Here is a 16984-nt window from a genome sequence, read left to right on the forward strand (position 1 = left end):
CAGCACCAAGTGAGAACATTAATTTGCAAGCCAAGAATAAAAAAAAATTCCTTGCCTTATAATGTAATATTTAGCATAAACATTGCAGCAATCTTCAAAAAACATAAAGTTAACATTTCTTTTTTGGCAACAGACAATCTAGGCTGATTTTGGCTGATGGTTTCGACAAGGAAAATATCTTTCATGAGTCTGGTGTAAATAAAATCCAGTGTCCCGATTGCGATGCATGCTATGTGGAACATACCAGTCATAGAACAGATCACCACTTCAGCAAATATGTGGCTCTGGAAGGGAAGAATACCACAGATGAATCTAATTTTTCCATCCCCCAAACTGAGAGTGGACACAGCACTCCATCTATCACACGTGAAGCTGCTGCATCATGCCGAGAAAGGTTGGTTTATGGACCTAGAAGAACTAGGGATGTTATCCCATCACAGACCTTTTGATGCCCACCTGCTTAATGGGCGGGTGTTAGTAAAATATATCCACTTTTTAGATCATTTTGAAGACTACCTTATCAAAAAGAAAGGGCGTGTTGACCCACAAGGAATATGTTCGATGTCTGCATTGGCAGTCGGTTATACAACAGATCAGCAATTTATCACAAAAGTGTAATGTTTGCATTTATTTCAGTTTTTATTTGGTCCAGATTATTGTTCCCTGGTACCCTTTACTGGTTTTAACATGAATTGACATGACAACAATGTAACTGCTTTCATAATTCTTTTAATGTTTCTGTTTTTACATATTAGTAGTATGACTTGATATTATGCCATCAGAGAGGTGGATCACTATCAGGTGTGGGAAGTGCTTCAGCTTTTTGTATACGGTTTGTGTATTGTCAGACCGTGAAAATCATCTTTGAAAGAAAAAAAAATTGTTTTTAAATTTTAAGTTTGTAATGGCTCCTTTTGTAACAGATGTAAATATGAAATTGTGCAAATGAATGTTTGTCCAAATATTTGGTTCTTTAACATAAAGCTTTTTACATTATTACCTTGTTTAATTTTAATTTCAGAGAGGGCACATCGTGACTCTTATCACACAATTTTATGTTGTTTTATTTCACTGTGCATTTTTCAGGTTTTATTCAATGTATCTAGGTGTCTTTTGACACACATAAATGAAATACATTGTATAAAACATTTTAAAATTGATTTTAATTTGTTAGTCTCATTATAAAACTTAAAATACTTTTGTCACACTGTAATCCCACAGGAGATGCCACATGTCCTTTATGACTCTATTTGCATGTAAACTCTGTTACTTCCTTTTATACATTTATATATTCAGTATTTAATTTGCATATCCTAGTTCTGCCATATTTTAAGATTCATTTACTACTTACAGTCTTCAATGAATAATATACGGTAGCTTCTTGGATGAGCACTCCAGTAGAAGGCACTACTAATCCGCCATGATGCATATTTGTGCCATCTGCACTAGTTGTAAGCAACTGCCTCAGTTTTGTTTCTCCCATGTAAAGGCTACTGTTATTTGACATAAGCTGACACTCTCACATGTTGGTACATATATGACTCTTCTGATGTTTATACATTACTGCTGTGTCCCCACTTACATGGATTCGTATAATTGTGCTGTATACATATTTTGAAGCTGTTCTGATTCTCTCTCTCTTTATATATTAGCACCAATGATGACTATTTTATAGTCACTCTAGATCTGCAAGAAATTACTGTGTTTTGTAACTGACTGCTGTCCTCCTTTAAACTTGAATAGTCAACGCTCACTGTTCACACATGTATCCAGTGGGTTCCAATTTAGTTGTGTAGAACTGTTATTTCCATACACACGTACAGATATTTATTCCATGCTGGCTTTCTTACACCTTTTATTATGTTCTGAAGTTGGACTACTTTGTTTTCTGACTGTGAGATGAAGATGCTGTTCCTTGCAAAAGACAAGGACCAATAAGAATTCATCAAAACTGATTGAAACTTTACCTCTTATGAGTACCTCTACTTTGCCGCCATAAATTAGGCATAAAATTAATGGTTTTTAACTTCAGTGGTTTTATTACTATTATATTCTGTCATAATAATCACTGTTTTTCTAATTTACATCTCTGTTCGCAGGATTCGGAAAAATATGTTGAAAGGCTTCTTGAACTCTTTCACCAGTTCAGCGTTTTAGTTTCTGACGCTTTTAATGATGATCCCAGGTTTCTGACATCTCGGGATAAAGCATATAGGCATGTTGTTAATGATACACAGGTGTTCAGGCTAGAACTGCCATCAAAACAGGTAAGTTAATGTGCCATTATTAACTTTTTAAAACTTCTTGCCAGTTTTTTGTTAGCATCCAATTATTTCTCCATATTCTTTGACTATGAGTTCTTATTGTTTTGTTTAGTACATTGGTTTTCTTTAACATACCTGTGACTTCTATAAGAAGGAGTGGTTGGTTCCAGAGGTTCATGTAAGAATATCCATGCTTTTGTATCATTTAAAATCTAGCTGTCAGTGCCATCTATTAAGTGTAATCTTGGTGCCCTTGTTAATTACTGAGTGAATAAACTACTACAAATGATATTTTTGAGTTTATTGTGAATACTGTTTAATATTAGTTACCATATATAGTCATCATTTTCTCAAGTGATAACCTTAACGTTGTTCTGAGAATGATGTACTGAAACAGCGCAACAACTCAAAATTCTATATGTTGATTTGAACAGTACTCATTACAAGGACTGTGTAAGGTGTAAACAATAAATTTCACACAAAGAATTTATTTTCAAACTCACGATATTGTCGACCCCCACCCCTCCGCCCACCGCCGCCTCAGTTGAGAACTTCACACACCTTCAAAAACTGTCAAATATGCATGTGAACATGCAAAGAAAATAGATAGTAAAAATAACTAATTTTGAAAAGTGAGTCACAGTTAGGCTGGTGTCAAGGAATAGATTGCTGCTGAGATGCAAGTTGAGCAAAAAATTTTTGAACCTATCGTGGCTTGTAATCGGTGCAGAAAAGAAATTATAAAGTATTGATACTTTCCAGAATGGTCACCCAATTTTGGCTTCCTCATGAGGTGCACAAGAATTATTACCACAGAAAACAAGTAAATATTTTCAATTTTTGACACATTCCTCTCTCTCTTCTCCCCCCCCCCCCACCCCACCCCACCCCACACCCCACCCACCCAACTCAGATGATTGATTAAAATTAAAATTGGGTGAGGCGACAGAAAAGGAATCGAGTAGCATCAGTGATTTTTCCAGTTTTTGCAAAATCACATGAGCTATAGCATGATCAACAAATTGTTACTTATATACTTCAAAATAATACTGAAATAGAAATAAGGTGCTTCAGCCTCTGAAGAATCTTGTCTAGACATACAAAGTGATAAGAAGAATACAAATATCACAAATTGCATACTCTTCTTGTTGTGATAATTGAGATTCATCATGGAAAATAAACATTTTCAAACAATAAATAGCTTTCACAATCTACCTTGCTGGAGTGCAGGAAGTTGCTCCACGCGATGGTGCTGTGACAAGAAAGAATATAGTTTCTTCTAACCATTCAATATAATCCTTATTAGGCTCGTGAATTATATCAAATAAAATTGAACATCTGAGACATATGGACCAAAGTGTTTTTTGACCTTTCTTTGTTATATTCCACTTCGGAATTTATTGACGTAGATTGCAAATGAAGCAGTTTTAATTCTTTTCATGAATGAAATAAGTGAACCTGCATTTTTACGGAAAATAATTTCTTCATAAACTCTTTTAAAGCATTAAGATCTGCTACCGGAAATATAAATATGAGAGATCATATTTTTAATCAAAATAAGTGCACCTCTAAAACTGCCTTTGTTTAATGCTTTAGAATCAAAACTGATGCTCTAACAGAGAACAGAAAACCCTATTCAGCTAGTTTTTAATACACATTTCAATGCAGAGCTTCTAACTTTGTGCTTTGTGTCTGCTCTTTCTGACGTGTCCAAAAGAACAGATGCCGTTATGATCCTGCAGCCACTATCAGTCAAGACATGAAGGAATTAAAAACAATAGCTACAAGTAGGCATTGATTTACATCAATGGGACAAGTTGAAAATTTGTGCCGCAGTGGATTTTAAGGATATTGAACCCGGATCTTCTGCTTATTAGGCAGTTGTGCACTGTATCCGGTTGGTGTAATACCCAGCACAGTTGCCTAGTAAGCAGGAGACCCTTGTTTGAAATCTGGCCCGGCGCAAATTTTCATCTTGCCCATTGATATAAATCAGTGTCCACTGGCAGCCAATGTCTTTCATTCCTTTGTGTCTTCTAACTTTCGCATGCAGTTTCTCAGCTGCTGTGTCCAAATTTGTACTTTTTCAATACATCATTTCTTCCTGCAGAGCTAATACTACACTTCAGTGCAGAATTAACTTACACATTTGCAAACAGTAAAAGAAAACAATATGTTTGTTCAACAGATTGAAGTTTATTTCTATTTATTTCATTAAAGTAATAATCGAGCTAATTAATTATCTCTCCTAAATAAAATGAAGGTGGGTATGTTGCACTTGCTGTGGCTGTTACCTTCCCTCCAAATTGAAAGATATTGGGGCTGTTGGAGTTGGTTCGTAAAGAGGCATGGCTCAGCTGGCTCTGCCATCTCTGTGCCTGACTTTGGGTCACTGAATTGTCATGTCACCTGACCAGTGTTTGACAACACATGCAGTTAAGGAAAATGAAATAATCAACGGACCTGCCTTAGGTAAATAATGAATTTCTTGTGCATAAGTAATATTCAGCAAAGTTGTCTGATTTTGGAAGGCCAAGGATTACCCCTTCCGCCAAACTAACACATAGCTCATTTTTCCATGAAATGGGGTAGGAAGTCTAAAAAACCATCAGAAATTTTGAAGTTCCATGTGAGAACCACCCTAATGGAACAGATTATTATTCTGACAGAAAAACAATATACCAGAAATGCACAAAAAGACTTAATACTGTGCTCAGTCAAATTTCTGTTCTTTATCTATGATTAACCAGTGAAATTGGCTCACCATCAATTTTGTTTTCAGATGATACTTATACGTAAGTTGGAAATCAGGATTCAGAAAAAATTCCTGAATCATAGATTAGTTCATAACAGTTAAGAAACTTGATTTCGGCAGCATGCGTTGAATCTGAACATGTCTAAAATTTGCAAGGTGCAGTTCCAAACCAAACAGTCAAAATGCAACCAGATTAAGGTGATTCACAAAAACCAAGACATACAAGAAATTGGCTGTGTCATATTATTAGGATTGAATGTAAACTGAAATTTGAGCTGGTGGCACATGCACCAGGTATATAGAAGTTGATTTGAATTATCTCTCTCTCTCTCTCTCTCTCTCTCTCTCTCTCTCTCACACACACACACACACACACACACACACACACACACTCTGTAGTTGATATCAGTTTTAACTATTTTATTTGTTATTAACCAATGTTACATTTAAGAAAAAGTTTTTGTTCCACTTTCATAGCAGTTCCTAGATGTAACAATTTATGGGAAAATCATTTAAACTTATCTCCCACATTTGTGGAACCTCAAGGTGGGGATTATTGGTAAATTGATTGTATAGGGTGTTTCAATATTAATATAAGAGATTTTTAACAGTTTGTCGCATTTATTGCATTGAGTATTGTGTCAGCTACTGTGGGAGTCAGCACTGACACAGACAAGGAAGGAGAGAATTTGTGGTGGTCGGTAGCAAGAATCCAAATGATCTGTACAATAAACATTAGGATTGCTATAACACTTTATTTCTAAAAAGAAACGAACCATTACTTTCTGTGCCTCCTATGTGCTAGTACTTTGACAATCAATCACTACTTGCAGTACACCGTCTAAGTAACATCTTCCTATTACTCAGCACTGATGCTCTCTCAAAAGTTAGTGACCGAACTGGGCTGACCTGTGATGAGTGGCTGGTTGAGTCCACATTTACAGGGGGCACTGAACTCTGTCTTCCAAGAGATGTTGTGCTGCCCACTCTTTCCATTTGCACACGGTCAGCACCTTCTTGATGTCGTTTCACGGCACTGCCCTGGTCGGTGTGCAGTCAATGCATTACTGCTGCACATTAAGCTTACAATTACAAAAAAGACAGAAGACGAAAGAGAGATTCTGTTTTGTTTGTCTACATTTGCACAAAGGGAAGAGCATTCAATGACCAAGAGCGACTGAAGAATGTGTTTAATGAGAGAGTCTTTCATTTGTAACCCCAATAAATCTTTTCGGAAGGTTAGTCGTGAATTATCAATTCCAGTGAGGCCTGTGTGGAGAATTTAAAGGAGACATTTACTACTACAGCCATATTGTTTGCAGTTTGTACCAGTTCTAAAGCCTGCAGACTACAGTTTTTTTTTGTGCCAACTTTGCAAATGAAATGTTGCTGCATGAAGAAAATTTTCTGGATTGTGGCTTCAGTGCTGAATCGACATTTCACCTAAGTGGAAATGTGAACACACATAATGTGCATGTCTTGGGGTCAGCAAATCCCCATGAGATGCTACAGTTGCAATGAGACTCTCTTAAATTGAATGATTTTTGTGCCATTGGAAGCTTTATGGGCCTTTCTTTTTCAGTTTATTATGATTTTCTGCATCAATTACAACATATCCGATACACATTTAAACAAAAAATACATATGTTCCAGTATTTACATATACAAATGTCAAATGGCCCAGACTGCACACGAATGTCAGAAGATTCAGTCCAGTGGAGTGCTTAATTGGATGCTTTGTGTAGACCCTTTATTCTACCAGGGAAGTTTCTGCTGCTGTACGTCGCCATAGTCATATTTACAATACTGTCAATGAAAAAGCCCCACTTCTGCCTGTTGTATTTGCACATACCTTTATCAGTCCAGTATCTGTTAAACTGTACCTAAACTGTTCTTGAATGATGAAAGTCTGGAACTTTAGCTGTGGGGTCGCCTTTTTTTTTCCCCAGCGAAGCAACTGTAACTGATGTTTTTATCTTGATGCACTAGAACTACAGTTCTTTCCTCAGTTGTAAGAAGTTTAACCACGGAACTTTGTTTTGCCGCAAGATGGAGCACCACCTCACTGGCATAATTTAGTATGTTATTGATTAAACAATGACATACCCAACCACTGGATTTGCCGCAAGGGGCCAGATGACAGGCTTATTTTACAAAACCACCACATTCACACACAATTTGAAGCCATGCAATTTTTACATTTGGGGGCTCATAAAGGATCATGTGTATGTGCTTCTGCTACCAGATGATCCGCCTGACTTAGAAACAGCATTGTTGCAACAATTAAGGGCTGTCAATTTGACTAAATACTTAGGAATTACAATTACAAGCAACTTAAATTGGAAAGACTACATAGATAATATTGTGGGGAAGGCGAAACAAAGACTGCACTTTGTTGGCAGAACACTTAGAAGATGCGACAAAGCCACTAAAGAGACAGCTTACATTACGCTTTTCCATCCTCTGCTGGAATATTGCTGTGCAGTGTGGGATCTTTACCATGTAGGATTGACGGAGGATATCGAAAAAGTGCAAAGAAGGGCTGCCCGTTTCGTGTTATCGCACAATAGGGGTGAGAGTGTCACTGATATGATACGCGAGTTGGGGTGACAGTCACTGAAACAGAGGCAGTTTTCTTTGCACCGAGATCTCTTTACGAAATTTCAATCACCAACATTCTCTTCCGAATGCGAAAATATTTTGTTGACACCTGCCTACGTAGGGAGAAATGATCATCATAATAAAATAAGAGAAATCAGAGCTCGAACAGAAAGATTTAGGTGTTCCTTTTTCCCACGCGCCATTCAAGAGTGGAGTGGTATGGTAGAGTAGTAGTATGAAAATGGTTTGGTGAATCCTCTGCCAGGCACTTAAGTGTGAATTACAGAGTAACCATGTGGATGTAGATTATGCGACACACACCGATCAAAGTTAATTCACCTATCGACTTGATGGTGCTCACATTGAAGCTTTGTAAGAAGAAACTAGTTACTCTTTCATTTGATGTATTATTTATGATTGTAAGTTGAATGCAATAAATGCTGCAAAGCATTAAAACCTGTATATTCATTTTGAAACACCCTGTGTTAAGTGTCTCGGTAGTGGAGTCTTGGGGCAAAGCAGGTGCTACTTAAACTTTTGAGAATTTTTTTCCCCAATTCGGCTACTTAAAAGGTTTTATTCTCGTGTTGAAGGCAGTTGGCAGTGTCCTTTTTCCTGATGATGAGTCCATTGTGTATCACATGTATAAACTTTCAGTACAGTTACTCACATGCATAATAAAAGATCTCGAACTGCAAAAATGCCACGTGACCACTTAAAACTGGAATGTTGAGGTGTGACAGGAGTTGATGAGAGAACAGACTTTCACTACCTGTATGTAGCAGTATTGGAGGAACATAGGCCTATCAAATAAGGAGAGGTGGAACCGAGCCTGCTTACACAGTGAGTATGTGATTAGAAGGGAATAGGGTGGAGTGAGGAGGAGGGGGAGAGTTTGCAAGAAATGGTATCCAAGGAATAAAATAAAATAGAAGTAAATAGTAAAAGCAGGAACAGCAAGAATTGTTGAGGGCCAGGTCTGATGAGAGATACAAAGAAAAACTGATGAGCCGGCCGAAGTGGCCGTGTGGTTAAAGGCGCTGCAGTCTGGAACCGCAAGACTGCTATGGTCGCAGTTTCGAATCCTGCCTCGGGCATGGATGTTTGTGATGTCCTTAGGTTAGTTAGGTTTAACTAGTTCTAAGTTCTAGGGGACTAATGACCTCAGCAGTTGAGTCCCATAGTGCTCAGAGCCATTTGAAAAACTGATGGGTATCAGAGCAGTTTAATTGGAAATGGGGATAGAATTGAGCAGAGGTTGATGCAGGGCAGGAACTGTTAAAAGCATGGATGGGACTGCTGAATTTGTTGGAGGAACAGTCCCCTTCTGTGCTGATGTTGGGTGTGAGGACTCCAATTGCATGCAATTTCATCATAAATACCAAGTAATGTCATATTCACTTCGTATCAGCATATCTTGGATAACAAAAATGATGACACAGATGTAGTCATTAACATTTGAATGAAAGAGACTGTATATCTTCCCCACTCCATTGTGTAAATGCAATTGTATGCTGAAGTGTTATACTTTTTGTTATTTAGTTATGACCAGAATCTGATTCAGTTTCCTTTATTTGTGGATTCTTACATCATATGGTAGAATAACTACATATTTAAGGTTGAAAAAGTAACACTGTTTTTGTTTTACCAATATTTGTTCCTATCAGATCGGTTTTTGGCTTGTTGAGCCATCATCATTTGTTTCCTGACAATGGCCCACTAAATGTAAAATCAGTTCAAAATAAAGAGGTAGTAGTAGTAGAACAAAAATGCTGTTTGTTCTTCAGCCTTAAATAGTTTACATTAATAAACAGCCACTGAGCTTGGTAACACATTTTAATTATACCTGTGAGTAGCTTCTACCTTATTTGATGCTACCACAGGGATTGCTTGCTTAATTTAGAAATACAGAATCAGAGTGACATTTCTTAATCTTTCCAGAACTCACTGTACTTCCCTCCATTTATAATACAGTTTTGTTTGAGTGTACTACTACTACTACTACTACTGGTTCAGTGAATGTATTTTTATCAATGTAGAGTGCAGGCCTCAAGTCCCAGCCAGAATCAAAGTGTCCTGAACTTCTAGCAAATTATTGTGACATGTTATTGAGGAAAACACCTTTGAGCAAAAAGCTGACATCTGATGAGATCGAGAATAAGCTGCGGGATGTGGTAAGATATAATAAATTTCTCATTACTTAATGCTTAGTTCTGGTATGAAATATGAAGTAAGTCTTTCTAGTGATGAAACATTCTAAACGTGTAATTCCTGCACACACAAGCTGTAACACTACAGAACAATTTTCCACAACTTAGATTTTTAAAATTTTTAAGGATAGTCCCAAACTTGTTTTCACACAGAAACCTTCTCACAAGTATTGGTATAAGTACTGTCGTGCAGAGGCAGTTTAATGTAACAAAAAATAAAAATTAAAATGTTAGTATTGAAACTGGTTTGGATTATTTTCAATTTCTCCAGACACTCGGCAGTTTGAACAGTACAAAGTGGGTTACTTCATTAGTTAATTTTTTTTATTAATTAGTTGACTGTGTATTCTATTAATTGTGTCTACAATTATTATTAATGTTGTCAGAGGTGCCAGATGGTTCACAAACAACACATTTTCACTAGGCTGGTGCATTTAACACACACACACACACACACACACACACACACACACACACACTGATCTGTAAGATATTTTATGCACCTCAAGATAGGCAACCCAACTTCCGTCTTGTGCACCTGATGTGGATGATCTTAAAATGCATGAAATATTTTCCAGACCAATTTTAATTTGCCTACCCTGTGTATTCACAAATTCTGGTGAGAGGTAGATTTTGCCAGAGAATAAAATGTGCTGACAGGCATTACTCATTTTCAAAAACAATCTGAAAATAATATTGGTACTGGCATGTACACAAATTTTCAGTAAGAAGTTGTTATTTCTTAAATCAGTTGGTGTGAACTGTGATATAAGAAAATACTGTGAACTTTAACAGTGAAGTGGATAAATAACAGTTTGTCTGTCAGAGCCTCTTAATCCTCAAGCATGGTGATCTGAGTTGTTTGGCTACACAAATCACTCCTTCATGTGCTAGATATGTTAAAATGGGCAACGAATACAACCCTAATATTATAGATGATCTTTATCAACAAAAAAACTAGTCCTGATGTATCTAAATTACCACTAGGTCTGTTACCTACTAATGCTAGATGTATCAAAACCCCTTTTGTAGGCATGCTGTCACATGACCTTGCAAAGCTGGGACATCGCCTTCTTGTCAACAAATAAAATACATATTGGATTCATCCATAATTAACTACCTACCAAAGACAAGTATGTGGATTCTACAAAAGACAAGTATGTGGATTTATGGGTGTATAGAATTGAGGGTGTCAACTGTGAAGCTTTCACTCCAGGCAAATGCTGGGATGGTTCCTCTGAAAGGGCACGGCCGACTTCCTTCCCCATCCTTCCGTAATCCGATGAGACCGATGACCACGCTGTCTGGTCTCCTTCCCCAAAACCAACCAACCAACCAACTGTGAAGCTTCATATGTGGGTCAGACTGGTAGGAAATTTCAAACAAGATTTAGTGAACATTTAATTAACTTAAAAAAAAAGACAGATTAAACAACATTCGGCTTTTGCTGAACACTTAAAATCTAGTGGTCACCAGACCCAATGTTGAAAGGGGAAAAGCTAAATTTTCTAGAGGAAATGGAAATGTTAATGTTTAAGCATTGCGGTGCAGAGAATAATAGATTATTTAATGATCAATTGGTTAGCAGAAACCAGTTTTATTATGGTACCCACTATACTAACACATCAGTAGTTCTTTATTGTGAATGTGATGCTACTTTAGTCATTCCTTTATCTTCTAACTATTTTTTTGCGTATTCTGACATATGTTTTACTTCCATTTTACCTGTTATTGTTTGTGCTTATTTTATCATTATAATTGCACTAATTTAATTTTAATAATTTTACTGTTTACTTAATTTATTGTTTCCTACATCCATAATTTAGCCATGCAACCTATTTTCTTAAATATGTTGGTTAACCAATGCCATCTGTCCTTAATGTCTCTTGCTGTGGTTGTGCAATATTGTACTTACGGCTCTGTTTGTGTTGCTGGCTGTGAGGTCTGTGACATATCGTGTGTCCTCAATTGCATTATCTTTACATTTTGTCTGCTGTATGCAATGCTCCATGCTGTGTATGCTGGAATGCTGTTGGCTCCATATTATGTAAGCTCTTTTCAGTATTTTATTTGGTTTGCCTTAGTTCCTCCTTCCAGCAGATATTGTTGTTCTACTTCCATTTTATTCCCAGTTTCAGGTCCCTTGTGTTTTTATTTGCCTTATGATGATAGGACAATGTTTCTGTGTAATTTTTAATCTTATCGTCATATGCTGGCATTAAAGGGTGGATGTTGGCTCATCACATCACTTTTTATGTAAGTTCAGTTAATGTTAGTTGTAGAGTTAGCTACACATCCTGGAACTTTGCCTTATACCACCACCACCACCACCACCACCACCACCACCCTCACTCCTCTCATTTGTAATTTAACTGAATATTATTGGTACTGAAACTTTCAATGGTTGCTGGCAACTAATTGAAAATGTGTGTCCATGAGTAATGGCTACATTTTTGGATTAAAGTAAGTGTCTTAAGATATTTGTGGAGATTATTCTTATTTCTAGTTCTGGTTCATGAACTGAGCCATTGCCATTAGTTTCAAAAATAGATATTTTTACTGACAAATTTCATTAAGGAATAACTATATTGGGAAGCAGAATTTAATAGTCGTAGTTCCCTAAACATGCCTGTGCAGGATATTATTGAGCACACACCACAAATACACTGTTAGACATGGATTCTGTTTCTAATATTGAAGTATGTGCTTCTAAACCAGTTTACTATGAGAAATTCAAATATGCAAACAAAATATCGTCATCTGGGATACTATGTGTCAATCTTAACCAGTGGGTGTTTTGGCTGACAAGTAACCGTCTCTCTCATATTTCTGAGCACAGCTGAACTTACAAGGTCCTGTGTTTAAACTGATTTAGCCTGGTGCTGAAGGTAAATTGACTGCTTGTTTTTACATATCAGTGTTTCTGTAGTTCTCTGGTATTAATGTATTACAGGTGTATTACTGAAGAGAGATTTTAAAATTTTCAGAAATGCCATGTCGTTGTGGATGTCAATCTGCTATATCTGTGGGAAGTTCACCTTTGTCAGATATAAGAAGAAAATTTGAACAGTCATAGAGAAAGCATATAAACATTACTTTGGAGTAGAGGTAGAAGACAAAGATAAAGAATTGGCACAACATTTCTGTTGTGCTACATGTTACTGCAAACTAATTCAGTGGTGGAAAGGTAAAGAGAATGTGGTGTTGTTCACTATGCCTATGGTGTGGAGAGAGCCCAAGGACCACGCTACTGACTGTTATTTCTTGTAACAAAAATTCAGGGTTTTACAAACAAAAAATCAAAGAGGCACATTGTTTACCCAGATCTGCCTTCAGCGAAATGCCAGTGCAGCATTCTGACAGCCTTCCAGTACCTTCAAGAGCTCCGGTTCAAATCTACATCTACATCTACATTTATACTCTGCAAGCCACCCAACGGTGTGTGGCGGAGGGCACTTTACGTGCCACTGTCATTACCTCCCTTTCCTGTTCCAGTTGCGTATGGTTCGCGGGAAGAACGACTGTCTGAAAGCCTCCGTGTGCGCTCTAATCTCTCGAATTTTACATTCGTGATCTCCTCGGGAGGTATAAGTAGGGGGAAGCAATATATTCGATACCTCATCCAGAAACGCACCCTCTCGAAACCTGGCGAGCAAGCTACACCGCGATGCAGAGCGCCTCTCTTGCAGAGTCTGCCACTTGAGTTTATTAAACATCTCCGTAATGCTATCACGGTTACCAAATAACCCTGTGATGAAACGCGCCGCTCTTCTTTGGATCTTCTCTATCTCCTCCGTCAACCCGATCTGGTACGGATCCCACACAGATGAGCAATACTCAAGTATAGGTCGAACGAGTGTTTTGTAAGCCACCTCCTTTGTTGATGGACTACATTTTCTAAGCACTCTCCCAATGAATCTCAACCTGGTACCCGCATTACCAACAATTAATTTTATATGATCATTCCACTTCAAATCGTTCCGCACGCATACTCCCAGATATTTTACAGAAGTAACTGCTACCAGTGTTTGTTCCTCTATCATATAATCATACAATAAAGGATCCTTCTTTCTATGTATTCTACAGAAGTAACTGCTACCAGTGTTTGTTCCGCTATCATATAATCATACAATAAAGGATCCTTCTTTCTATGTATTCGCAATACATTACATTTGTCTATGTTAAGGGACAGTTGCCACCCCCTGCACCAAGTGCCTATCCGCTGCAGATCTTCCTGCATTTCGCTACAATTTTCTAATGCTGCAACTTCTCTGTATACTACAGCATCATCCACGAAAAGCCGCATGGAACTTCCGACACTATCTACTAGGTCATTTATATATATTGTGAAAAGCAATGGTCCCATAACACTCCCCTGTGGCACGCCAGAGGTTACTTTAACGTCTGTAGACGTCTCTCCATTGATAACAACATGCTGTGTTCTGTTTGCTAAAAACTCTTCAATCCAGCCACACAGCTGGTCTGATATTCCGTAGGCTCTTACTTTGTTTATCAGGCGACAGTGCGGAACTGTATCGAACGCCTTCCGGAAGTCAAGAAAAATAGCATCTACCTGGGAGCCTGTATCTAATATTTTCTGGGTCTCATGAACAAATAAAGCGAGTTGGGTCTCACACGATCGCTGTTTCCGGAATCCATGTTGATTCCTACATAGTAGATTCTGGGTTTCCAAAAACGACATGATACTCGAGCAAAAAACATGTTCTAAAATTCTACAACAGATCGACGTCAGAGATATAGGTCTATAGTTTTGCGCATCTGCTCGACGACCCTTCTTGAAGACTGGGACTACCTGTGCTCTTTTCCAATCATTTGGAACCCTCCGTTCCTCTAGAGACTTGCGGTACATGGCTGTCAGAAGGGGGGCAAGTTATTTCGCGTACTCTGTGTAGAATCGAATTGGTATCCCGTCAGGTCCAGTGGACTTTCCTCTGTTGAGTGACTCCAGTTGCTTTTCTATTCCTTGGACACTTATTTCGATGTCAGCCATTTTTTCGTTTGTGCGAGGATTTAGAGAAGGAACTGCAGTGCGGTCTTCCTCTGTGAAACAGCTTTGGAAAAAGGTGTTTAGTATTTCAGCTTTATGCGTGTCATCCTCTGTTTCAATGCCATCATCATCCCGGAGTGTCTGGATATGCTGTTTCGAGCCACTTACTGATTTAACGTAAGACCAGAACTTCCTAGTATTCTCTGTCAAGTCGGTACATAGAATTTTACTTTCGAATTCACTGAACACTTCTCGCATAGCCCTCCTTACGCTAACTTTGACATCGCTTAGCTTCTGTTTGTCTGAGAGGTTTTGGCTGCGTTTAAACTTGGAGTGAAGCTCTCTTTGCTTTCGCAGTAGTTTCCTAACTTCGTTGTTGTACCACGGTGGGTTTTTCCCGTCCCTCACAGTTTTACTCGGCACGTGCCTGTCTAAAACACATTTTACGATTGCATTGAACTTTTTCCATAAACACTCAACATTGTCAGTGTCGGAACAGAACCGTCTCAGCCTCTGATTCAGACCCTCCACTCGGCTCTGTACCAAAGGTCCGCAGTCAGTCCTGTCGACGATGCTGCAGATGGTGAGCTCTGCTTTCATCCCGCTAGCGAGACTGGCCGTCTTCACCAAATCAGATAGCCGCCGGAAGCCAGAGAGGATTTCCTCCGATCCATAGCGACACACATCATTGGTGCCGACATGAGCGACCACCTGCAGATGGGTGCACCCTGTACCCTTCATGGCATCCGGAAGGACCCTTTCCACATCTCGAATGACTCCCCCCGGTATGCACACGGAGTGCACATTGGTTTTCTTCCCCTCTCTTGCTGCCATTTCCCTAAGGGGCCCCATTACGCGCCTGACGTTGGAGCTCCCAACTACCAGTAAGCCCACCCTCTGCGACCGCCCGGATCTTGCAGACTGAGGGGCAACCTCTGGAACAGGACAAGCAGCCATGTCAGGCCGAAGATCAGTATCAGCCTGAGACAGAGCCTGAAACCGGTTCGTCAGACAAACTGGAGAGGCCTTCCGTTCAGCCCTCCGGAATGTCTTTCGCCCCCTGCCACACCTTGAGACGACCTCCCACTCTACCACAGGTAGCCTCAATGCGGGCAGTATCCCGGGCAACCACAGTCTTAGTCCGATCGGGGGATGCGTGGGACGAGCTGGCCGTCCCCGACAAACCCCCATCCGGACCCCCACAGTGATGCCCATTGGCAACAGCCTCAAGCTGTGTGACCGAAGCCAACACTGCCTGAAGCTGGGAGCGAAGGGATGCCAACTCAGCCTGCATCCGAACACAGCAGTGACAGTGACAGTGAAGTAAGTAGTACTGAAGAAATCACAGATGATGATCCTTTGTATCACTGCACAACTGAGTCATTGCCACATTTGTTAACACAAGCAGATTTAAATGATTTAGTATGTGATCTAGGCTAAGTAAACAAAAGGTGCAGCTGCTTGGTTCAAGATTACAAGAGTATAATCTAGTCCACAAAAGTACTAAAATCAGTGTGTTCAGGCACATAGAACATGCTTTTATTTCCTGTTTTGCAACTGACAGAGCACTGACATTTTGCAGTGATGTTGCTGGCCTAATGAAAGTGCTGAACTTCATCTATTTCACAGGAGTGGAGACTTTTCATAGATGCGTCGAAAACAAGTCTCTAAGGGTGTTTCACTCCATAATGGAAATAAAATACCCTCTGTTGCAGTAGCTTATGCCAGCTTGACCAAAGACAATTATGAATTTGTATAAAGGATGCTAAATTCATTACAATACAATGAATACAAATGGAAAATATGTGCAGGTTTCAAAGTAATTTTGATGGTACTGGGAATGCAACAAGGCTACACGAAGTATACCTATTTTCTTTGCGAGTGGGATAGCTGAGGCAGAAATTCTCACTACGTGAAAAAGAAATGGTCTAGGTGGAGATAGAAAGTGGGCGGAAAGAATGTACAGTGTGAATGTCTGGTAGCTCCTGAAGATATACTACTTCCACAGCTTCACATCAAACTTGGCCTAATGAAATAATTCGTAAAGGCCATGGATCCAACAGGCAGTGAGTTTGCATTTCTGGCTACCAGGTTCGCCTGTCTTTCAGCTGCAAAAAATAAAAGATGGTGTATTTGTGGGCCCAAA

The 16984-nt window shown here is 38.9% G+C and overlaps 1 protein-coding gene across 5 annotated transcripts in view; it reads left to right on the top strand.

The window, feature by feature from the left end:
- The window catches only part of LOC126248156 (cullin-5), a 246391-nt gene that overhangs the window by 141231 nt on the left and 88176 nt on the right, over positions 1-16984 (top strand). For 4 of the 5 annotated variants that reach the window (XM_049948900.1, XM_049948898.1, XM_049948899.1 and 1 more), the window contains exons 8-9: positions 2100-2267; positions 9660-9794. In XM_049948900.1, the coding sequence (XP_049804857.1) occupies positions 2100-2267; positions 9660-9794 (303 nt within the window). The remainder of the gene's footprint in view (positions 1-2099; positions 2268-9659; positions 9795-16984) is intronic. The other variant, XM_049948901.1, reaches the window with a different exon arrangement.

Source organism: Schistocerca nitens, chromosome 3, assembly GCF_023898315.1.
Source record: "Schistocerca nitens isolate TAMUIC-IGC-003100 chromosome 3, iqSchNite1.1, whole genome shotgun sequence".
NCBI lineage: Eukaryota > Metazoa > Arthropoda > Insecta > Orthoptera > Acrididae > Schistocerca > Schistocerca nitens.